The sequence below is a fragment of the Thermobia domestica genome, chromosome 1 (genome assembly GCF_964235325.1).
Source record: "Thermobia domestica chromosome 1, izTheDome1.hap1.1, whole genome shotgun sequence".
NCBI lineage: Eukaryota > Metazoa > Arthropoda > Insecta > Zygentoma > Lepismatidae > Thermobia > Thermobia domestica.
Window position 1 is genome coordinate 324,913,686 of NC_137454.1, and position 25,684 is coordinate 324,939,369.

The window sequence follows — 25,684 nt, forward strand, 5'->3', positions numbered from 1 at the left end:
TATCGCTGAACCTACCTTTATGTTGTGTGGTGTGGGCACGTTTGCATTGTTTTCGGTTTGAACAGACATAAACTTATACTTTAATTTTACAATTTTCTGACGTCTGTAGCTTCATCCTTCGATCGAGTGAACTGGAGTAACGACCTTTATTCTTTTGGAAATTTGTTTACTTTGATATAGAAACTTTGTAAGATACATTTATACGTTTTCCATTTGAAGTGAACACATGCGTTTTTCTTTTCGTGTGACTGGTATACATCGACTTACTTCGGCTATTACATCATTTGCTATGACATATCGACGTCCTGCCATGTCGTTAATTGGTTGTGCTTACGTTTACTTCTCAGGATTACAATGAATTTCTTCCGGCGTACAAGAAAGTTCCCTACGCCTTACACGATTCTGAAATGTGCATTTTTGGGTAAGTCTAAGACGGGTATATCTTTCGGGCCAATATTCGTTCAGTGAAGAAAAAGAAAGTAAGAAAAGCTTTTCGGGTATTGTCTTACTTATAAGTAAAATTGCAATATATATATCTTATAATATAATTTCCAGTGTTCATAAGTGATATCTTGAAATTTTGGAAAGTGATTCTATGCACTGAAGAAAGGAAGGAAAGTAGCTTAGTAGTTTAAATTTTCAAAAATGTGGTATAGAGTCTTATTCTGTAGACTTTGCTGAAGAAGCTTAAACTAAAAGCTACAAACGCAATTTAGTATTCTGTATTGTTAAAATCCCTAATATAACCATCTATAAATTAATCATTCAGCACTCAGCTCAATCAACGTGATATATTCGCATGCCTGTCGAATGAGGGTACAAATAGATCTGTGAAAGGTGTACCTATTTGGGAAATCATGTTGATAAATTTATGAACGTTTTCTTCACAGGCTTTATTGAGAGAAAAGTTTAATTTACCTGATGATAGTCTTCAGTGAAGCAGATCTTGTTCGGGTTATGCATTAAACTGTAATTTGTTACCAATAGCTCAGTACCGAAAATAGACGTTAAATAGTTACTCAGGAAGTTAACTGATGATTGTATATCTGATGTACATTATCACTTAGGAATAATAATAATAATAATAATAATAATAATAATAATAATAATAATAATAATAATTGTAGACTTAGAAATTTTAAAAGCTAACATGTATATAATTTCGTTTCTCAAAGACTCGATACAAACTACTAATGCCAAAGAGTGATTTTAAATCGAATGTTCTATGAGTTCACATATTGAATTTGTGAACTGACAGTAAAATATGCATTATGCTCCACTAACGAAAGATTATATGCAGTAGTTCTTATTCAGATTTGAATGTCAAGAACAGACATGATAAAGGATACATAAGTACAATATAGCACTATTGTATTCATTTCTGAATTCATGTCATGAAATGAAGTATTATGTACATCAAATATGATCAACAAGAAACTTTAAATTCAGCAGTATAGAAAAAGTCAACTTTCCTATTAGGATATATGCAAAAAGAAGATAATAAAATGCATTGCGTTAAAACAAAACAAAACAAAAAAAAAAAAGTAATGTGTTGATGTTCTGTAACGAGATAGAAGCTATAGAATATTTTGCACCAGGAAAGAAAATATTTCGACACATCATCATGCGTTACTGCAAGATGTATAGATAAATGTAATTGCGACTCCCTGATCGTCGAATGGTAGTTCATCCAATGGATGTACATTAGATTTCTCCTTTGATCCAGCTGGTAGAATCTTACAGTAAAAGAAGGTTTTCCAGAATTCTTGAAGGTACAGTAATAATATATATTGGGGTAAAGATAACGCTACAGTCTATATTGCGGATCTGGAAATTATATTTATTTTCTTCAGTTAGGTTTATTAACTTAAGTCATTTTCACGACACTTTTCCCACACACAGAAATAAGCTTTTATTGTGAATTTTGTTGTGGCTTTAAAATGAAATAATTTTATATCAGGTCGTTGATCATGCTTGATAGAACCTTTCAAAAAGTATTGGAATTCTTTATTGTTATATATACGAAAAATTTCTTGAAGAGGATAATGAAATCTAATTCGTTGTAATATAAGCCGCTTGAAGAGTAATCTTTAAGCTTCTCACTTATGCTTCTCAAAATTATTACAGATTGTTTAAAATTTACGTTAAACTTCGTTTTTTTCGCTAATAGCTGTCAGCAATGCCAAGACTAATCAATAAAGTAAGGAAAGATATTTAGAGATAGAGTGCGTGTAAATTAAATGTTAACACTCATAAGTAAAACATCTTAAATTTTTGTTCTCACAGTCACACAGTGACCCCGATTACCAGAAACGTGAACAGAATTCTCTAGATCGAAGTTTTGATTTGGAAACTTTTAAAACTCTCAGGTTGATATCTTATGAAGTGACTTTTTTTTTGAGACGCAGGTACACATACCTGGCTGTCCAAATCTATTTCAATCTAAGCATAGGACTAGTCATATCATATCTCGCTCAAAATGCAAGTAAACACAGTTGACAATCATTTTTTTTAAATGGATTTAGCGACTGAAAGTAAGTAAACTTCAATATTGGAGCATTTACAACATTAGATTTATCCTTTTTCAGTTTAATTCGCAAACATTTCAAAATGTAGACGTTAAAAAGCCCCACAAGACCCACTCTCAAACAATTCTTCCCGACTTTTCAAATCGTTCATTTATTTAAAACAAAAAGTAGCTGGCCTTGCTTGTCCCATTTTGTTTTATCCAAGTTTTTCTGTGGCGATATGCAATTTGTTTTGCATTTAAATTGATTTTATATCCGCCATTTTGTTTGTTTTTAGTTTTTCAAAAATATCAAACATCAGCTCGTTCAAAAATCCATATGCATTGAGTTTTAAAATACATTTTTTTACTTTTGGCCGCATTTTTAGGAAATGGGACCAAAGTGCGTCACCAACTAAGATATTTCTATTTATGAGTATAAACTTTTAATTTCCTACTAAATACCCTTTCCTTACCTTAATCTTGACAATGCTTGATAGCTGCCAGGGAAAACGTGATGTTTAATATAATATTTAGAAAATTTAGTGTAATTTTTAAAACAGTCTTTAATAACGTGTAGAAGCAAAAGTTCATTAATCCTGTAATCTTTTGTGTGTTTAGTTTTGTACTGGTTCCGATTCAGGTTATTTGAAATATATCTAATTGTTTATTATTGATAAATATTTCTCTTATGTACAGTTAAAATGATGAATGCACAGCATGGAATTTAAAGCGTACTGCTCCGCTGATTTCCAATCTTTTTTTCCTAATCTATATCTCTGTGCCGTCTTACTTCATTCTTTGCTTCTACACTCAGGCATGCGATCTGGTGAAGTGACACCATCGTCTCCATCTCGACCGCACAGTGCTTTGAGTCAACAAAGTATTAGTAGCCAGAGCTCGGCCGTTAGCTTACGAGCAAGGCCATCATCAGCTCGTAGACCTCGGCCTGCAAGTATAGCTGTCACGGGCGTCACAGATCCTAGCAAATTAGGAGAGAAAGAAGGAGCTGGCACAGTAAGGCAAAGTGAGCATTGCTTTTTGTTTCCTTTCTATTGCTTACAATTTGACTGGCTAAATCGCATGTCACATCCAATTTGTTATTACGCGAGAAGCTATACTGTATATTTTAGTCAAAGTTTTAAATAGAAAAGAAATATATTTAAAAGAAAAAGGCTTCCGGTGAACAAGAGAATAACGGACGAAAGTTAAAATTTTTAAAATATTTTGCTCTAGCCCCTAAGGTAGTGCTGAGAAAGAGAATTATAAATTTTATGTATCGACTTCCTTCAAAAATAACTTTTAAAAAAATCGATCAGGATAATTGAGTACGGAAACTTACATTATAAGTGTAAATCTGTTCCGTCGTATGACTTTATGACGTAGTAACCAAGTTTGTAATCGATGACAAAAACGTAATGAATGAATGATTAAAAAAAAAAAAAAAAAAAAAAACCTCTAACGAAATTGTTGACACAGATTTGCCGTTTAGATGTACAATTTTGTCAACACTGTAAGTGAAGAAATTACTTGATTCATCCGCACATATATTAGTTCTTCCAGTGTTTTTAGACTGAATTTTACCGTAATCTTGTTGTGCTTTTCCATGAAATAGTTTAAATTAGGAATATTGTAGTGTAAATAAAGTACCCAGTTCGATATGGTTTAGAAATTTCAATTTTTTGGGGTCAATTTTGATTTATATACTAGTGTACAATTTGGATGTGACATAAATTTAAATAATCTGTACGTATACTATCGCTCTTGCTGCTTACAAAATGACTACGTCCTTGAAATCTGTAAATAAAACAACTTTAATGCATAGCTTTTGTAATGCTTTGTTATTGGTATGCACAAATAACGTATGAATATTGAATAATTATGGATATATTTGATTGAGTATTACATTCTGTTGTTTCTCGTTTCAAAGCGTGTATTTTTAAAATTAGCAAGCGTTTCAGCTGAATCTGTTGAAAAACTACATAAATATTTTTAAAGTTTTGCAGAGGTGGAAATTCGGATCAGAACAACAAACACGTGGAATTATTTTGTTAAATACTACTATATGCATAAAATGAACTGTTAAGTTTTATCATCATCTTTGTATTATTCTCAAAGCAAAAGGGGAAGAAAATAGTATTCTGAAACAATTGTCGTATACCAAAACATCTGATATATGTTGTTAAAAGTGTTTTTCGATATTTTCCTTTTTGTATTTTGACTGATCCTGAGGACAAGTTTTATACTCTCGAAAGCTTTACTGCTTTTTTTTTTTTTTTTTTTTTAATGCGCATAGCTGAATGGCTGGCTAGTGCGCACGATGTCAAGTACAGTTTCCGGTGAAAGCTCTGTTGTGTCAATTAAGGTCCTACTTTAAGTAATATGTAACGAAAAGTCAAATAACATCTCAAAAGCTTAAATAACGGCGATAAAAGTCGATGTGATGATCACAACATTTCAGCTTTTTTTGCTCGAGAGTACGTCTTCGAGGGCTGACGTACGTGGGAGGGAATAATGCTTACAGTGAGTTACATGTATCTTACTGTGTAAATATCTGCATTGGGATTCAGTTATTATACATAAACATATAGTACATATTTATAACGCTGAAGCAATATATGAATATGCTTCCTTATTTTGTTCCCAAATACAATTTCTTGAATTTTTAAAATTAATACCTTGAGAGTATATTGCGAGAATATTCGTACGTTTGTTACAATTAGAAGCGAGTTGAATCGACAGCATTTCACAGTAATTGATATCAAACAGCTAGTTATTACCAGACTAAGTTCACGGTGATCATTATATGTTAAGAGTAGTGGGGACGCTCCATGTAATTTTCCTCATATTACATGATCAATATAATTAATCATTACCACAGGTTTATGTAGAAGCTAATATGTTTTAATAAAGATTGGTGTACTGTACAGCGTCAAACCATTGAAAGTTAAAATGAGGTGAAACCTTGAAATATTATTCAAAAAGAATTTCTAATAAAGAAGTTTGTGTTTTTTGGCTGTTCAGGATAATTTTCGTTCCTTAAGTTTTCTAAACGATGAAATATTGAAATGAATTACACAGTATTGTGCTAGACATTGAACGCTTTAAAAAATACTTGTGTTCTTCCAGTCAGAAGAATTAAAAGTAAACTTACACTTTAAATAGCTTTCATGTGCATTAACAATAATCATGTGAATCTTTGTCTAATTTTCTAATTTAGGTGCAAATTAATATCTATTTGAAGCATGTTAATGCAAAGTTAATTTGCTTATAAAAATACTACATAATCGCCTAAACAGCAAATCCTCTTATGGTCAAAAATAAATAAATAAAAAAATAGTACTAAAATCGAATACGAAATATGCTTTCTATGTTAGCAGAACCTACCTCTAATCTTTTACAATAGCTCGTTGTTGGTATTCATTCTTAATTGTAGGTTGTACTGCTTTCTTTTCTTAAGTTAAAACTCCTCTTCTTGAGAAAAAAATAGAACATAGTTAATGAGGAAGTTCATAATGCGGTTAATTTTTGTGTTGATTCACTTGATTAGCTCATGCTTTGGAGAGACCACACCGAGCACCAAGTGCTGGATCTGATAAAGAAGGAAGACCTCCTGTACCAAGGGTTCCTTCAGCTAGGAAAACTTCGCACCCGAAAGTGGAACCACCGAAGAAGACAGTTGAGAAGGCAATGAAACCACCGAAGGTATGTTACAATATTTCTAATAATTTGTTCAATGTGAGTCAGATGCAAATGGTTGAGATTTTGTGAAACCTGAGTCATTTCGAATGTATGTAAATGCCCGTCCAGTCCCAACAGTTCAGTCTGATTAACGTTTCTTGAAAGTTCGCATATTGTAATGTATGTTGCAAAATGATGGAATGCTAAAATTTGTCCTTACATTATGGAAACAGAAAGCGGGTAATAAAGGAATATTAATGATACAGATGTATGCCTATCGATCATTACCAGGTACCGTGAAGATATAATTGTGTAAATGCTAGTAGCACAAGAAAAATTAGAAAAACATACAACAGAATCGTTGCAAAATGATAAGAGCAGAATCATACACGAATAGATCGTGGCCATGAACTCACGAAGGCGTTAGACGGCAGCCTAGTGCAGGATAGGTATGTAAGGTGATACTCTGTATGTCCTCACGAAGTGTTGCCTACTGCGGCATAATGGGCTGCGGCGAAGAAGTGTTGTTTGACGGGAGTAAAGGGGCGGATACTAGCATACATACGTGTGAATAAAATACCATGTTGACATAGACGTAGCGTCTGTGTTGTTCTGAGACTTGGTATACGGTATGGGACGAATAAATCCCACGGTAAGCCACAAAAACTAACTCCGCGACAAAAGAGAGACGTTCAGAAACTAAATAGTGTATCCTTGCATGCGTGTGCATAAATCTACGTTGTCGAAGCTGTTCGACGCTGCAACCTTCTCCAATATAGGAAGTTCAAACGGAAGACACGATTTCCGGCGCAATACAATGAGCGACGCGTGACCTGAGCCAAGACATACGTGATCTTTAACACGTTCACTGCTGAGGACGCCCATTGGCGTCCAGTACTGAATTTGGCATATGCGCAGGACGCCGATCGGCGCCTGTCACTGCAGCTAATTCACTTTCCCGCCAATACCTTTATGTGCACACTAATGCACTCACACTTTGTACAGTGATTACTAAGGAGTGATGGTACCTTGCAGTGTCCTTCGTTTCGGTCTATAACTGCTTTTTGTTTATATAGGCATTGTTGTACAAAATAATATCTGTTCTTGAACTTTTGAATGATGATTTATGTGTTTGTGCTAGTGAAATACATATTGTACTGACATTTTATTCAGTTTTTCGTTCTTTGTGCCTAAGCCATGAGTGGGCCATCCAACAGAAAGCCAAATCCACAGTATATTAATGTTGTTACATTTGAATTTCTAAACGACATTGTCTCTTTAGTCAACAAAAAGGAACAAATCAAAACAAAACCTCTGGCAGTTACATGGAGGGTGTTGTCGAGAAGACCAAATGGTGGCCTATTATCCGTACGAACGGAAAACCATCAGATAGTACAATAAATTATTTTTCCACTTTTTACAGTTGCTGTTATTGAATTCTTCGTTCTTTTACAATAAATACAATTCGATGAACATAATGTCGCTATACGATTTTGGTCTATAAATTATATGCTACGTTTTGGATGTGAAAAAATAGGCCCAAGTAACTCCGCCATTGGACTTACTAAAGAAAAGACAAGCGGAAGAAAATCACCTGCCAACGGAATGTTCTGTTGGATCAAAAAGATGAATATTGAGAAAGAAATGCAGGAAATGCAAAAAGAACATTCGAAAATATAGCACACACAACTGCGCGAAATGTCCTGGACAGCCTGGATTGAGTTTAGAGGCGTGCTTTAGTGATTACTATGAGTAAATAAGACTTGTACAAGCTGTTCTGAACTATATATGAAAAAATTCTTGTTTATTATATTTATTTCAGGTTATAAAATTGATAATAATGAAGAACGCCTATCGGCGTCCGTAGCACATGAGATGGAAAGTTGATGGCATATGCTGCGGACGCCCTTCGCCGTCCTTACAACAATTGCGCAATAAACTTATATATTTAATGTAAAACTGTTATATTCTTGAAAAACAAGCAAAAGCAGCAATATTCAACAATAAAATTTTCTAGCATATCCGACGACCTATGCGACCAAGCTCAGCAGTCAACGTGTTAAGGACGAATGGCGGCGGTGACAAAAGAGAATTAAATAATTGGTTGGTCTTGATGGCTGGATGTTACTGGCATGACATTAGAAGAAATGCACAAGGGAGTCTTCAAGCGAGAAGGGGGCAATTGCTTATAATATGTGTCGGAGGGGATTTGGTTACCGTGATACAGACAGATATTTGTCTTTCCTGCGTGTCATCTGACACTTGCCACGTACTAAACGGTATTAGCAGGGAATCTGTTGCTGTTTGTCGTACGAAGTGCAGTACAGAGTGGATATTCAAACAGGGCGAGGTTGCTCAGACCACTAGAGACTGTTTTTTGAGAAGGGTATACATGGCCTGGACTGAAGGGTATAAATCAATATCCATAAACCTATTTCAAATGCTGGTGGATGACATTTGATCGAGTATTCCAGATGGTTAACGCCATGTTTTTTTCGTTTGCTATTAAAAGCGGCAGTCTTACCATTTTGCAGCAGTATTTGTTGCCTTTTCACGATCTTTTCTTTACATCGTACTTTCCTATATATCCTTGCATATCATGTAAAGTTGAGTTCTATACGTTTAGTAAAGCTTTAACAGGTTTGCAACGCACCTTACTTGCGTTTTTCTTTTTCTTTATTATTTGACAACATTTTATGCTGTTAAATAACTGTCAGTATGCAGAAGCTGCGTTAATTATCATTTGTTCCATGTTATTATGTAATGTCCGTAGATTAATGTATGCCAAGTATGCTGGAAGAAAGAGGGTGAAAATTACTTTTAACAGATAGTATTATACTCTAATTTAAATTGCTGTGTGTTCAGCTTTTCAGCAGAGGGCAAGTGTTGTAAAGCGACCTTGCCAATAATACCAATTCGACTACCGATAGGGTGTGCATTCGATGAAACATACATTGCTTAAGTTAGTTTTTGCTTCCTTGTTCCTTAAGACTTCCGTACTGTCAAAAACCCACATTAATTTAATTATGAATATCGAGATAAAATTGTTAGTGCGGGAATTTATGTATGAAAAGGGAGTATTGCTTGACTAGGATAGTAGTGCCGATTTTGACTGGGGGCATTAGTATCATGTTTACCGCAGCTACTGGGCGAGAGTGGGAAACAGTTGAGCGGAGAGCCTTACTGCTGCAGTGTATCCAATGGTTTTTCAGAGTTGCAGTTTACATGTTATAAGTGTCCCTATTTGTTGGCGCGTAAGAAAGAACCTCATAAATTGTATAGTTGTTATTAAATTTAGAACTGGTTCGTCATTCATGCAGTAACGAAGACTTATAGTGGATAACAATTTATGCCTAGAAATTACCAAGGCAAGAACAACAACTTTCAATGATACCACTCTTCTTAATGTTGTAAGAACACTAAATTTGGATGGAATTACGAGGAATATTGAACAATGGGTTTCTCGTGCTGTATTGATGAACGATGTTAGTCTTATACTGGTGTGTTTAATGTCTGGAGAAAACTAGTAAATGGTCCAAATTTTCTCAAACCTTCGTAAATTTTAAAATAATATACTTGTGTTTTATTAGCGTCAGGGGCGCACTCACGGGCTGCCTACCCCTTCCGAACCCCTTGAATTTGGATTCTCTTAAATATTTTTGTTGGAGGCGCATTGTGTAAATTAGTGTAGTAATAAAGTGTCACCATTAGGAAAAAGTTGGAAAGCACTGGTTTAGAGAATTGCGCTATATTTTGTAGGTGGAAGTTTAAATCAAATTAATATTAATGCCCAACAATCTTCACGTTTTTTAATGTATGTTTAGCCAGGAGAGAATTCATATTAGTTTTCACTCGAGAAATGTGAAAGTCCTGTTCGTTGGTCTAGTGGCTAGTGTGTGCGCCTTCTTGTGCTCGTGGTTCCGAGTTCGGTTCCAGATAGGAGAGCACAAAAAATTAATTTTACATTCATTCATTTTCATTAATCATCCGTCTCCTTTATCTTAAAGGGCATATCCGTGGAATTTTAAACTAATCATTTCATCTTTTTCGATGAATGTGAACCCTGGGGAGGGGGGGGAGGCAAAGATATTTTCGCTGAACTTTTTAAGAGATTATGGGATTAGCAAGCTTCCCTTTTGGAACTGACTTGAAATATTTGAGACTAGAGTGCATCTTGTTTGTAGGATCATTATCGAAATCCAGCCCATTGGTAGCGTTGGAATAAATGTATTTGATAAAGCATGAGCGTATGGGTAATGTAATTATTTCTTCAGTATATAATAAATTCACAACTTTTATGAGGACAGGAATTCCCCTTGGACTTCGTCTGAATTTATATCTGGTTCTAGCACTCAGGTGACACAGAATTAATTTTACTATTTTCACACAGAGTAATTTTGAATCTTGGAAGCCTAGTGTTATCTTTCTTTCTCTCTCTCTTTCTCTCTCTCTCTATCTCTCTCTCTCTATCTCTCTCGCTATATATATATATATATATATATATAAGTGTAACACTATTGATCATCTTTCTAATGGCATTTGTCGATTGACTTGAAAGGACTGAAGTACAAGATGTCTATAGTAAACGTATCAAATGTGCGATCTTTTTAATAAGACTTGTATCTCCCCCTTCCTTCAACACAAGAGAAGAAGATATACCTAGAAATGCTCAATAGAGGGTCGAATTTATCAGATAGACTATGTAATGATTCAGAACAGGTATCGGAGTAGTTTGAAGGACGCAAAGACCGTACCCGGGACCGACATTTTTTCTGACTAGAACCTTGTGCTGGCCGAAGTGGATATTTGACTGAAAATGTAGACAAAAGAAAAGGTGTTGAATACTGAAAAGTTGAAAAACGAGGGAATAACAAATCTTTTAGTTGAAAAATTCAAAGAAATATACTCAAACGAGGGATAGATAGGTGTAAGTAGTAATAGGAGGTGGGAGCATATTAAACTTTGCATACAGCAGGCTGCAAAAGAAGTAGCAGGTTACCGCGAACACAACTGCTAAGAAGGCTTACAGAGCAAATGTTGCAGAAAATAAGAAAAAGAAAGACGTGTAAACAGGGTGATACAGATGAGTACAGGAAGATATACAGAAAATTAAACAACAAATTACGAAGGGAAACAGACAGAGCAAGGGAAGAGTTTTACAAAGAAAATGCGAGCACATAGAAGAATTAGAGCTGGGAGATACGAGGACATGTACATGGAGGTGAAAGCTATGTAACTTCGGAGGAAACAAGTTGGTATTACGATGGCAGTAGAAAATAAGAATGGGAAGATAATGAGCGATAGAAGTGAAGTCTTAGGAAGATAGAAAGAATATGTTGAGGAATAGAGTAAGAATAGACCGTGTGAACTAGATGTTGAAGCTAGGTAGAAAATGAAGTAGGCGAGGATGATAAAAGGGTTTACTATTCCTCGCGGTGAGTTTGAAAAAGCTCTGCTCGAGAATAGGAATGGAGAGGCAACTGTGATAGGTAATATGTCAATCGCATTCATTAAGAATATCGAAGAGTATGGGAAGAAAGAATTGTTCCGACTCCGCAATGAAATATATATGGTACATGAGTGACCAAAAGACTTCATGAAGACGATCATGATACCAATGGCTAAGAAATCAAATCCAGAGAGATGTGAGGATTATAGAACTGTTAGTGTCATATTGCATGCAGCAGAAATTTTGCTTCGAATGCTGAACAGAAGGTTTTATGGAAGAATAAATGAAAAGACTGTAGAGGAACAATTCTGGTTTAGGAGAGGTGTGATCGGTGAAATGTGTATAGAAAAATGGAAAGAGGTGTATGTTGTATTTATTGATCTAGAAAAGGCTTTTGACAGCATGAATTGGGAATTGTTGTTGGGAGTTCTAAAGAAGATTGGGTTGGAATGGAAAAATCGAAGACTTATGAGAAACTTATAATATGAACCAACAAAATTGTTAGAATTAGGGGAGCAAGTAACGAAGGAGAGTGCAAGTGGAGGGAGAGTTCGGCAAGGATGCTCTCTCTCGCCAACCATATTTAATATCTATCTAGAAGAAATCGTGAAAGAAAAAAAAAGCCTATATTATGAAGACGGTATTTCGGTAGCAGGTAGAATGATTAGATGTATACAGTTTGCAGATGTCGCTTGTGGAAAAATCTGAAAAGAAAAGTAGTAAGATACTAGAAAATTTGAGGAAGGGCTGTGAAGAATAAGGGATGAAAATAAATGTTAGACAAGTCGTGGTGATTGAAACGAAGCGGTTAGTATCAAGTATAGAAATAGGAGGGGAGAAAGTAGAACAGATGATTTGTTTTCGATACCTTGGTAGTATTATTAGTAATGATATGAAATGTGAAGGTGAAACTAAAGCAAGAATAGGAATGGCCAAAGAAGCCTTTAGGAGGAAGAAAATACTATTTTGTGGGACCTTAAATAAAGAATTGAGAAAAAGACTCATAATACACTTCGTGTGGAATATTGTGCTGTATGGGGCAGGAACATGGGCATTACGCAAAAGTGGTTGGAAACTAATGGAAGCTTTCGAAATGTAGATGTGAAGAAGAGTGGAGAGAGCTATGTCGAACGGAAAGCGAATGAGAGGGGGTTAGAAGTAGTGGGAAAGGAAAGATCGATTTTAGATAATCTTGAAAAGAATAAGAAAAAATGGTTGGGATATTGGCTAAGAAGGAACTGCATCGTGAGGGACGTGCTGGAGGGTATGGTAGCAGGAAAGAGAGGAAGGAGGAAGGAAGCTAGTTGATGATATCAAAACAAAAGAATCGTGTGTGAAGACGAAGAGGTTAGCGGAAGACCTTCAAGCATGAAAACTTATCAGTTGTGGTAAGCGACTTACTAATAATGGTAGAATACCTATGATGATGATTTTCTTCATGAATTAGTGTAAGAAGCGATCACTGACTTCCGACTAATTGTTTTATCATTGGTGTCTTCGACCATGAGAACACATACTCTACACGTCCTCTTGTCAATAACTTTAGATAGAGTCGCATCGACCAATTTATATTTTCTTTGCCATAGAGGGAATCTGATTCTTTGTACAACATAGATCAATTTATTTGCAAGTTATTACCAAATTAGTACCGAGTTTTTTTTTGTATATTCTGGGAATAATTTCCGAAACTTTTAAAACTGTATTTGTCTTAACTTGAACGTATGTTTCAAATCGTAGATTACGACCAAGACAATATAAGCTGTATTGATTAATTGCAAGCAAATTAGGTGATAACACGACTGTTCACATTTTAGTTATGAAATCTGTCGTCTGCACTTATTCGTTAATCGGGATATAACATATCAGGTGATATGCTTATGTTGGTATAAATCAAATGTTAAATTTTACAAAGATGTGAATTACGACATTTAAACCAATAAAAATACACGTTATTATAATTTTGGCTTAGTTGATACAATCATTGTATTTTTAAACACTAATAAAAACCTCAGAAGTATGAATGATCCATGACAGCAGTAAACTCATTCTTCCTTCTTACAGCTTTATTGAACTGAGCAATCCATAAATCAAATATCATCAGACATCGTTTTCAAGTCAACAGTTCTTTGATCCTTAGGGGGAGGGGGGAAAATTTATTCTTGTTATTCTACTAAAGGTTTTCGTATATACATAACAGTATTGTTAACATAAGAGTTTACTTTATCTTAGCAGCAGATTGTCAACTAATTCTATATTACTATTTTCCTTATTAAGCCATCACCGAAGATAACTCCGAAAGCCACTCCATTGCAGTCCCCGGGAAGTGAGACCGCTCCTGCAGTTGGTGAATCAGAAAGCCATCCGCAGGCTCCTGAACCTGAAGTGCCAAGCAAACCAGAGGAGAAGACTGTGGAGCCAGCGAAGGAGGCCTCAGTTCCCGAGCAGGAGGCCAAACAACCTGAGAAAGGTGTGGAGAAAGAAAACGAGAAAGAGGAAAGCGAGCCAGTGCCAGTTGAGAAAGTAGAAGCAGCTGAGAGTAGTGAACAACAAGAATCTGAGATGACCGGTAGGCTTATGCTTAGTTGTATATGCCAATTTAATGGGTATTAATTCTGATCATACGGATAACTAAAACCTTAATTTCAAGTGAGTTTTGTATAGTAAGAATTTACTAGTTGAAACAGTTAGTAGTAAGTTAGAGTATTCGACTAACGCATTAGGTAGTAGTACTCGCCGATCAGAATTATGTATCAAAATGTAGGTTCGAGATAATTAAGATATTTAGTTCTGTATGCAGTGTAATCATGCTTGTATTTTACAAACTAAAGTTTCGGCATTAATGATAATTCATAATCTTCCATAAACATCGAAATGACTAGACTGCTTTGAATACAGTTCTTACGACTTACCAATTCACTCTAAAATAATTGCTAATGAGATATATGGAATGGTTATGCACTAATACTTATCTGTTTCTTTTAAAATCTCATGGAAAGTATCTCTTATGATGTAAACTGCGTAAAGAGCAACGTTACCAATAAACTCAAAAGATACCTTTTATATATAGAGAGAGAGATTGTTTAAAAAAATGTAGTAAATGTCGAATTTTCTATGACAGGCGTCAATATTGTTAAGGCTTAAGTAAGTAAGGGTTTTAGTAGGGATAAGGTGTATGGAAATTATGCTTACACGAGGGACATGAGAAAGCATAGATACTCATTAAATTACCTCCAATTATGTGTAACTACGTGCAGGATACTGTTTATATATTGAAAGGTAATGTGATCTTGAGCCTAAATCAAAACAAATAAGAGAGAACTGATATTGAAGATATACTCGTAATTGGTCTAGCTAAGCCATGTTGCTTACATCTTTTCCTTGTAGAAAGTTGGGACCTTTTCTCAAACCGAAGGGCTGAGATATTGGAGACCAATATAATTTAACATCTTCCATAGATTTCTCGTAACTACTAAGAAGCGTCAGGGTACATCTTGAATAAGAGATTATTGGACTCTGGTTGTATTCTTGTTTCCTTAATACCGTTACTGAAGTATAAAGCATAAAACTAGTTTGCTTTACTTTACAGTATGTTAAGTATGTTGTGAGAAGAAATTGTAGGTGTATCTCTTTGCATTTGATTAGGGCACTAGGAGTATAATTTCGTAAATGTAGCGTGATTGCAGGAAGTTTGCCATCGTACTAATTGCTGTTAACTTCATGTACGCAATTTTGAGTAGCAGATACATTCTTAAAAGTGCTTTTTGCAATGTTGTATAAATAAAATTGTATTTAATTATTTTGTGCTTATCTTTATTACTTTTTTTCCTTTCTTTGTAGCTTCAATGATAGCAAAAACTAGAATAACCACAGAAGAAGAAGCTAAAGCCGCTTTGGCTGAGCGTAGGAGATTAGCTAGAGAACAGGCTGAAAGGGAAGCTGAATTGGAAAGGCAAAGACAGGTATGTATGTGACATTTCTATATATATATATAAAGCTGAATACAGATTTCCATAAAGCTCAAAAATATATTTGCATCCTGTTACGTATATTCATAACAAATTATTGCTCCAATGTAGATATTTTTATATTCGAATAACAGAACATGGCGGTACAGTCGGCCCGGAAAGTTCATACTTTCTCTTTATATGTTCTTTTAGCAATAGCTTCATACAGTACCGTTTTGAGTAGTTACTGATACTAGTGGCGGCTCTAGGGTTCTTAAGTAGGGAAGTCATATCGGCAGTGGCGGTGAAAGTGGCTTTGCAACCCCCCCCCCCCCCTTCCCCCGTTATAAAGTCATCCTCTTGCTTTAGAGTTTCCAGTGATGTTTTACTTTGAAGACATTATTGAAATTCTAATATGTCATAGTACATTCATACATCTAATGTATTAGAAAATAAAATTGACCAGAGCAAATCACTTTTAATAAATAGTGTTATAGTTTCGGTAATGTATTTTATTTGTTTTTGCCCTCATAGTGATTTGCGTGGGTAAGATTTTATTTTCTATTTAAGGCAAAGCAGTTCCAAAGCTAGAATGAACGACATTCAGATCCAATATATGTCTCTTATAGAATTGTTTAACTGCATGCTTTATTCAGCACAAAGAATTCAAGTTATTCAAGAATTGAGAACAATTGATCTTGGCGACATTATTCAACCATTTTCTTCAATTGAATTTTTGTAATGGATTCTATAAATGAAATGATATTTCTAGTTGTACGTCCCATGGTACTGCTTTTAGGCTAAAGGAGATGGGTGAATTAAAGAAAGTGAATTATGAAATGATTGGTGGAATGAGAATGTGGAAGAAAACTGGAGAAATCTGAGAACCTACGGGCACGTTGTTCAACACAGAACTTGCGTGGGCTAGAGTCAAACCAGACACACTTCGCAACAGATATTGGCGCTCTACCACTAAGCCACCGTGCCCCCTCTCTCAATCGATTCTGTAGAAATAATTCGGATTATACTCATTAACATACATACATAAGAGTGTAATTTGAAACATACAAAAACTAAGTAATAGTGAAAAGTTAATTAGCTTCGTTTATTGTATATTTATTTACTAGCTTGCAAAAAAAAAAAAAAGTTAACATATATCACACGTGTTTTAAATTCTGAAATCGTAAATTACATTAAGAATTATTTCTTTATTATAACTTACATATACAGGGTGTTATTGAACTATACCGACAAACTGTAAGAGGTGATTCCTCACATCAAAAAGAAAAAGTTCATATGGACCTATGGCGAAAAGTGCATACTTTCAGAGCTAGGGCTGTCCAAAATCGCGAAAAAGCTAAATTTGAAGAGGCTTTATTTCGAATTCGAGAGACTGTGGATGGTGGTCCTTATCAACATAAAGAAAGCCACGTATGCATGATCCAAAAGTGCATATTTCATCAATATTCAATAGATGTAGAGGATATTCCTTACAGGGTATAATCCTCAGATATGTTTTCAATAGAGTTTTCAGATATAGCCTGATTTCAAGAAGGGTCCAAAAGAGGCAGGAGGTAAACCTTGACAACAATGGACATCTAATGCTTCGGAGGGAAGTCGGAAGTGTTAGGAACCGGCAGCTCCATGTTCCTTTGTGTTCGAAATAACGCGTGATAATATGTATTTCGTCTTGGTATATTTCATGATTTCTTCACTTATAAGCGTGAAAGAAAACGTCGCACCATGCGTTTTTCCGTTTACGAGGAACCGTGCTGCTGACGATCCTTAACACTTCCGACATCGCGCAAAAGGATTCCGTGTTTACTGCTATCAAGGCTTATCGTTTGCTTACTTTGGACCAATCATAAAGTCAGAGCATAACTCAAAATTCGGTTGATGGCATGTCTGGGAATTTAACCCTGCAGGGAATAATCTGACACCCATTGAACATTAATGAAATATGCACTTTTGGATTGCGTATGTAAGGGTTGCAAACTCCATACCATAATAACTAAAAATATTCCTATACAAGAATAAATATCCATAAGTATTTATTATTATTATTATTATTAATTGGAAAGGCACGTGACTTTGTGACTGCGTTACAGAACCGCCTCTGATCCGTACTATGGTGATTTATATTCTCTCTACACCAAAGAGAAAAATTACCTAAATAAATCAATTTGCGGGAGATATTGAAAAAAATGACGTAAGCTAGCAACACACACTCGAAATGCACACTCGAAAATATATAATCTCCCTCCTTTTATGTCCATAATTAGGCAGCTATCTTAAAATTTTTAAGTGAGAAGCGAGGAAAAAAATGTTGTGATTAATTTGTTCACACTTGGAGCCACCACTCGAAGCGTTTAGCTGTTTGCATCACATCAAAAACTAAAAAATACAATATCATTTCTGTGCTGAAATAAATCTATTCAAAATTATATTCTCTTACACTAAACCTTGAAACAAATTTATACTCAGAAGCGTATTAATCTTACAGTCTAAAATAATAGAATGATAGAAGGAAAACTTTTTAAAAATCATTTTGCTGTGTCATCTTTCTGAATTAAACGTGGTTTAAGTTTACTTTGAGACCAGCAAATTTGAGACACATTAATTTAAGCTTAAAATTGATTGATGGAGAAATGTCTGGATTCGTTAAAAACGAACTTAAAATTGAGAAGAAAATCAGGATTCCACACTAACATTTAAAGAAAAATGCAGACAAACGTAAAATTGAAAAATATTAAATCAGGATTCCACCCTTTTCATCGTATGAAGGATTCAGAAATCACGTATAGAAATCTAGTAACCCTAGATATTTTCTGCGTATGCAATAAGATACGAAAATTTCAAATGCGATATATCTCTATGCAAAGCCTTCAATACTTATTTTGAAAAGAACACAGGGAGAGAGGATAAAAGACAAAATGTTAAGATATACTGAGACAATAGGAATGACAACTAGCATTTCATTTTCGGGAGAATCTAATTATTTCACTTTTGAAAAAAAAAAAAAAAAAAAAAACATTTTAAAAATACATATGAATGATAACTTTAAATTAAGTGTCGTATGATAGTTATCTTCCTTTTAATTATATTTACAGATATATTTCACATCATTTATTGTTCTAATAATGAACTGTCGATATACTTTTTCCAGGAGGAAGAACGTCGTAGGGAGGAAGAGAGAATAAGACAGGAAGAAGAGGAACAGCGTCGTGCTGAAGAAGAGCAACTCAGACTTTTGGAGGAAGCTAGGAGAGCCGAAGAAGAGCGTCTACAACAAGCTATTCTTGTACGTAGTAAGGTTTTAACCAACTTCAAGAAAGTAAAATTATTTACTTAAGGTGTATGTATCTACGATGAGATGCTTCAAAGGTCGCTGTAGAATTCCATTTACTTTCCGAAATACCTAAGGCCTGTCGTATTCCTTCAGTGTAGATAGTTCAGTGTATCGCAATATATACGAAGGTGGATCAAATATAAACGGGATTTTATTTTTTATTTAAATTCATTCATTGAATACCACAAGGCACTTACAATTTATTTTTCCACATAGTTTTTTCCTTTGGAAATGCATTTGTCCCAGCGTAAGGACAGCTTTTGATGCCCTCATCGTAAAAAGAACAGGGTAGTGCCACCAGCCAGTTGAGCACGAACCCTTCAACACACTCGTCATCTTCAAATCATTGCCCTCCTAGAGCTTCTTTAAGCGGTCCGAACAAATGGAAATCGCAGGGCGATAAGTCTGATCTGTAAGGAGGATGTTCAAGTGTAGTCCAGTTCATTCCCTGTAGCTTCGAGACAGTTTGAGCTGCAGTATGGGGTCGTACATTGTCGTGCAGGAGGATGATTTGTCAAATCGATTGGTCTCGTATTTTGCGGCGATATGCAAATCTCTCCTTGTTCAACAGCTCGCAGTAGTATTCAGCATTTATTGTGCGTCGCTTATGTAAAACGTCAATCAGCAAAATGCCTCGCCGATCGAAAAAAAAAAAAAAAAACCGGTTGAAAGAACCTTGCCAGCTGACATTCGAGTCTTGGCTTTCACTGGTGCTGCCTCCCCTTTCCTCCGCTACTTCCTTACTGGCTTGTTTGGATTCAGGAGTGTAGTGGTGAACCCATGTTTCGTCGCAGGTGACGATCCGACTCAAAAATGCATCACCTTCTTCCGCAAACCTTGCTTTAAGCCTCTGACAAACCTTCAAACGTCTCAACTTCAAGATTTTCGGTCAAAAGGTGAGGGGCCCATCTGGAACACACTTTACAGAACTGTAGGTCGTTTTTGATGATTACTTGACAACTCCCATAACTGATACTGTTACTTGTCGATCGTCGTCAATAATGCCTTTAACCGCACGAATGTTTTCGTCCGTAATGCTGGTCCGAGGACGGCGATCATGTTGCTGATTTTCCACACGTTCTCATTCTTCCTTGAACTTCTTATGTCAGGCATACACACGCATCCTTGACAATGTTTGATCCCCGAACTGTGCAGTCAATCTCTGGCAAATTTCTGCCGTTGTAACTCCTTCACGAGCAAGAAATTTTATAATTATGCGTTCTGATGAAATGGCGGGAAACATCTAACAGCACGCTCTCTCCACTCCCAGTGGTCCCGCCTAAACATAGCAGAAGCGCGCGGCCAGTCCTACCAACTGTTGATGTTCAGGAACAAAAATCCCGTTTATATTTGATCCCTCCTCGTATGTATATCGAAAAACAACATAATTACATATAAAATAATGGCTGAAGATACCTTCCAATCTTTCTTTTCTTTATTTAAACACCTCGGACATAAAATTACGAAGTGGATACTTTATTGGTCAGTAAGACTTTACATCACCACGGGCACGGATTACAGCTTTGCTTCTATCGGGCATGGTGTCAATGTGGGAGAGGATGACGTTCAAGTCCAGTTTGTCTCATTCCTAGAACAACTTGTCACGCAGAGCGGTCAACGGTGGGGAGAGGGGTGATAGATGTCATTTCTTCACGGCCCGTTCCAACATGTCCCAAATTTTCTCAATGTTGAGTTCAGGCGAATTCGCGGGCCACGTGATATGTTGGATGTCGATCTTATGTTCAGCTAGCCTTTCCCGCACAATCCTGGCTCAGTGAATGATACAGTTGTTGTCTTAATACTGACATGTGACTATCTCGCAGAAACTGAACACATGACAACATCTCATTATCAGATTGGACACGTAATTCACAACCTTCATGCAGTTGGGTGTACTTCTATTGAGGGACCACACCAGCATTCGAAATACACCGTCACACTGCCACTTCTGTACAACCGTTTGCATACACTCAGCTTTGTGGGCTTTTCCGGCCCGCCGCATCACTCTAGAGCGGCCGTCATTGGAATCAAGGCAGAACCGGGATTCGTCTGACTGGTAGATACATTGCTACTGGTCTCTAGAGCAGTGGCGGTGTTCCCTCGTCCACGACAAGTCATTTTTCTTCTGTATGACAGTTACCCTGGGGCGTACTCTGGCAGCGCAATTGAATATGCTTACACCATGCAGTTCCAGTCGCAGGGTTCACTCAGAGACTTGACGACTGAGTCATGCAGCAGTTCCTGCCAGATTTGGAACCGTTTGATAAGTCGCTGATCATTACAGACGCGTATGGTCGCGCTCGTACATGATGAGTTTCCTGTCACTGTTGTTCCGAGAGGATTGATTTGTCAGACGTCCTCCACTCTGCATGGACAGTGCAGACCGTGGATTCGGACACCCCAACGAATTGCGCTATCTCCCGCTGGTTCACCACATGGTTCAAATTGTAATGAAATGATACCGCATCAGCATGCACGTCTTACCAGCCACGTACTGTCACAAATAACATACAATACTCACATTCGCGAGATCTACAAGTATATTATTATGCCAGGCCACTTTTCACAAGACTCTTAGAATGCCCACACTTCGTACTATTTTGCCCGGGTTGCTTATATCAATGAATGAATATGTTGTTATGTTAATATCAATAGTTATGTTGAGTTGCTCAGCTAAAATTTCATTCCATGAGAATATGTCCGAGATTCTGGCCACACCAGATTTTATTCAGGAGAGATTTTGACAACGATTTTTTTCTCGTATATTCAATATGCACTATCTTCCTCTAGAATTCCTGCTTTCAGAGATGTAGGCTTTTATTGAGAAAAATATTGTGTGTTATTTATAATGTCTGTTTGATTCTCTTTTGTAGGAAGCACAAAAACGCGAGGAAGAAGAAAGGAAGAGAAGAGAAGAAGAAGCAAGATTAAAAGCAGAGAAGGAAGAAGCCGAAAGAAAGGCGCGGGAAGAGGCTGAAAGGTGGATATCGAATTTTAGTTACTATTTATAATAGCGTATAAAAATTAATATAAAATAGGTTTCGTGAAGTACGTGATATTTAGCAAATCTTGCCACAAATACTTCTTGCACTTTGATAATCAACATCCAGCAACAGGCTACAGCTATTCGAAAATATACTTTCAATAATCGTATGTATAAATATGCTAATAGAAATGAAGACCTTGGAAAACTTAACTCATTTCGATCTATGCCTTAGGCCATCGGTAGATTTAGTTTGTTTGTTAGGAGAGGGAAGGGAGATCGTAGGTATCTTACCTTATATAACTGACTAAATGCATATATACTGGCATTGCCCTTTTCACATATTCTCGATTTCTCAGAAAAATAGGGGAGGGGCAAAACACTTACATAATATAAAATGTCTGCCAATCCTGCCCCTTTGGCTTTGTCACTGCAGTTCTTTGATGATAAGAATATTGTCCCCATGGTAATTATTTTGTTTCGACATGCTTTGCAACTGAATAAAAGTAGCGAAGAGAAACAAGTGTTTACTTGTCGAATAATATACATATTAGCAATGAATTACATTCATCACTGTAGCGTGACACAATTACGAAAGGCCCTTCACGTATTACGCTTACAATCAATTATAAATGTAATCATTAAAATATTATTGATCTAATTTTTATTAGTTTCATTTGACGAATTATCTGTTAAGATGGGCAAATAAAAAATACTAAAATTAGACAAGTGAGGGGAAACAACCGATTTTCCTAATGTCAATCTTCTGTAGATGAGAATGTAATAAAATGTAACGAATGAAAAAATAATCTGCTGGACCGGCAATCGAAAACGAGTGTTCAGCTTACATAGTGACCACTTCGATTCCCGATCAATCTTTTTCTCTCTCGAGGATGGCACTTAATTCGAGAAAGACAAAAAAATATATATTTATATAAAAATATAAAATATAAAGATATATTACAAAGAGAACATTACATTATCAGGCCACAGATATAATCAGTATTTTGTCTAATATACCGGCTAGCACATCTGATACAACTTCTACTATGAGTAGTATTTTCGATTACAGCTAAGAGTACTTACTGTTTAGTCTCTTGTAAGAAACATATACGTACTCTGTTTAGTTTGAAAATATGAATTTGTCAAGATCACTTTTCTTAAACTTAGTCGCCTTTAATTAATACTGTAATATTAGTAGTGCAGTAGATATCGTAATCATAGTGGGATGGTCGCATTCAAAGTAGTGTTCTGAAATGTAAAATAATTGCATGCTCCACACTATCCTAAACGTGCTTCGATCATGGTGTATTGTGAACATGAGATCTGAATAATCCAACTTCTCGGTTCGTGAGTACTATATGCATGGATGAAATTAAGAGTTGAGTAACCCGCTGGTTATATATACAGAAATCTATTTTGATTAAGAATTAACATTTCTTTGGTGACTGAAAAAGTTCTCAACACAGCTGTTTCAGGGACTGTTTCCCCTGTGACGTCTACGTCTCTCTCTAAACAATCAACATATGCTTTTACATTCATCTTCAGGATATTCTAATAAAATTAAAATTACCTTACGGAAAAGATCGTCAGAAGACTTTAGAGTTACGTAGAAAGAAACAAGATCCAAGTAGAATAAATAGAAATCTTACTCAAATAACTAAAGAAAATTAACAAACTTATCACGTGACAAGAATGGCTTCAACAGTTAAACACATCAGTATTAAATCAAAACTTTAAAGAACAAAATTGGAATAGACTGCCTTTGAATCCATCAATGAGTATCTACTACATTTCTGTTTAAATATAGATAGATAGATAGGGTGGTGCATTTATGATAGTAGTAAACATCTCATGAATCTCATGAATCGTAAAAGGCAAATAAGCGAAATTTTACACCAAGAAACTATAGGGAGGGGGACAAGGTCCTATATATTTTGTAACATCATTGAATGAACAGTGTAGCCAACCCAATATATATTTTTTTTTATGAGACTACGCCAGATTATTACATATTTCAAATCAACATGTCAAACGAAAACTTAAAATACCACATTCATTATTCACTGTTGCATACTAAGGATGTTATAGTATCACAAACATCTAAAGTTTGGAAACCTCTGTCATACATACAGCACAACGGAGATGGACAGGATAATACATACGTTAACATTGGATACCGTGGTCATGGTATGACTTGTTTCGAATGAATAGGAACGAAGTTACAGGCCTTTTCTGAAAGGCTTTATTTCGAAAAATGCTTAGGTAAGTGTTACATCTAATAGCTTGTATGGTTTGTAATGGATGTGTAAATTCTTTTGCTGTTTACAGCACTTCGATATCTCAAACCGTTCCGGAGATATAATAAACATTGCTGAAGTTTGCAACACTGCTTAACTAAGCATTTTTTCAAAATAAAGCCTTTAAAAAATTTTTTCAAGCCCTGTAACTTCGTTCTTCATTCGAAACAAGTCATACCATGACTATGGTATCCAACTCAAAGGTACTTTCGATGTGCATTATTCTGTCCATCTCCGTTGTGCTGTATGTGTGATAGAGGTTTCCAAACTTTGGATGTGTGTGATATTATAACATCCTTAGTTTGCAACACTGAATAATGAATGTGGTATTTTAAGTTTTCGTTTGACATAATTTGAAATATGTAATAACCTGACGTAGTGCCATTTGGAAAAAACATAACTTTATATTGGGTTGGCAACACTTCATCCGGCGATGTTCCAAAATACCAAGGACGTTGTTCCCATCCCTCTAATTTCTTGGTGCAAAATTTCGCTTCTCTGCTTTTTACGATTCCTGAGTTATTCACTACTATCATTATAAGTGGACCATCCTGTGTGTGTGTGTGTATATAAGCAAGGCAGCAGATTTTACCTCTTTTCATACAAAATTTAAATGCAGTAGGAGTTGTCCAGTCACTCATAATTGTTCGTAGGTCTACAATACATATATAATTTTGGCATGATACAATAATAATTAATTAAAGGGAAATCAAACATAATGATTTTCCTGTTCCTATATTACATAAACATTTGAGAATGTGCAAAGATCATATATATTATCTATTATTGTAATAAAAAAAAACTTCAGCTCAAAAATAGGTGTTCATTCATATAAATGCAAACATACTCTGTAATAAACACAAAGTTAGGTACAGATTAGGTAATTTAAATAAAAGTTTCATATAAGTCTTTGAGATATACACAGAAATGTTTGCTTGCAATAATTAAAAAAGAATTCCTCAGAATAACAAGAGAAAATATGATTGTGAACAAATGAAAAATAACGAGATTAAAAGGAAGATAGATAATGTTTTCGATGATAATTTACTGTTTTGGATATTTATTAACAGGATTTGTGTATTTTCTACAATTACTTGTTTAACTAATTGGTTAGAATATTAAGTATTTTCTTCATTGGTTCTTTTCAAATAACATGCGATTGATTATACGTTTCGTGATGATTTGTTAAAATAAACTTTTCATTATTGTGGATTTATTTTTATATATATATATATATATATATATATATATATATATATATATATATAATTTTGTAAATAATATAGTTAATTCCTAGGTCTACAGAATTAAAATACGGAACGGAAAAGTGTGCACGGAAATTAGTAAATCACTCTAAGTGTTCTTAACCTTGAGTATTATTCTTATGTAGTGTGGCTGTGACGATGATGGCTGGGTCACAATTAGTTGCTCAGTGTAGACCAGTGGTTATTACAGCTCTGATCTTGAATTAA

General features: G+C 35.4%; 1 protein-coding gene across 1 annotated transcript in view; it reads left to right on the forward strand.

Moving 5' to 3' along the window:
* Positions 1–3,323: 3,323 nt before the first annotated feature.
* LOC145663011 (uncharacterized) overlaps positions 3,324–25,684 on the forward strand; it is a gene marked incomplete at its 5' end in the record, with an annotated part of 46,589 nt that continues 24,228 nt past the window's right edge. The window contains 6 exon segments of the mRNA XM_081729143.1: positions 3,324–3,533; positions 6,057–6,211; positions 13,911–14,202; positions 15,474–15,595; positions 18,747–18,881; positions 21,803–21,909. Coding sequence (XP_081585269.1) covers positions 3,324–3,533; positions 6,057–6,211; positions 13,911–14,202; positions 15,474–15,595; positions 18,747–18,881; positions 21,803–21,909 — 1,021 coding nt within the window.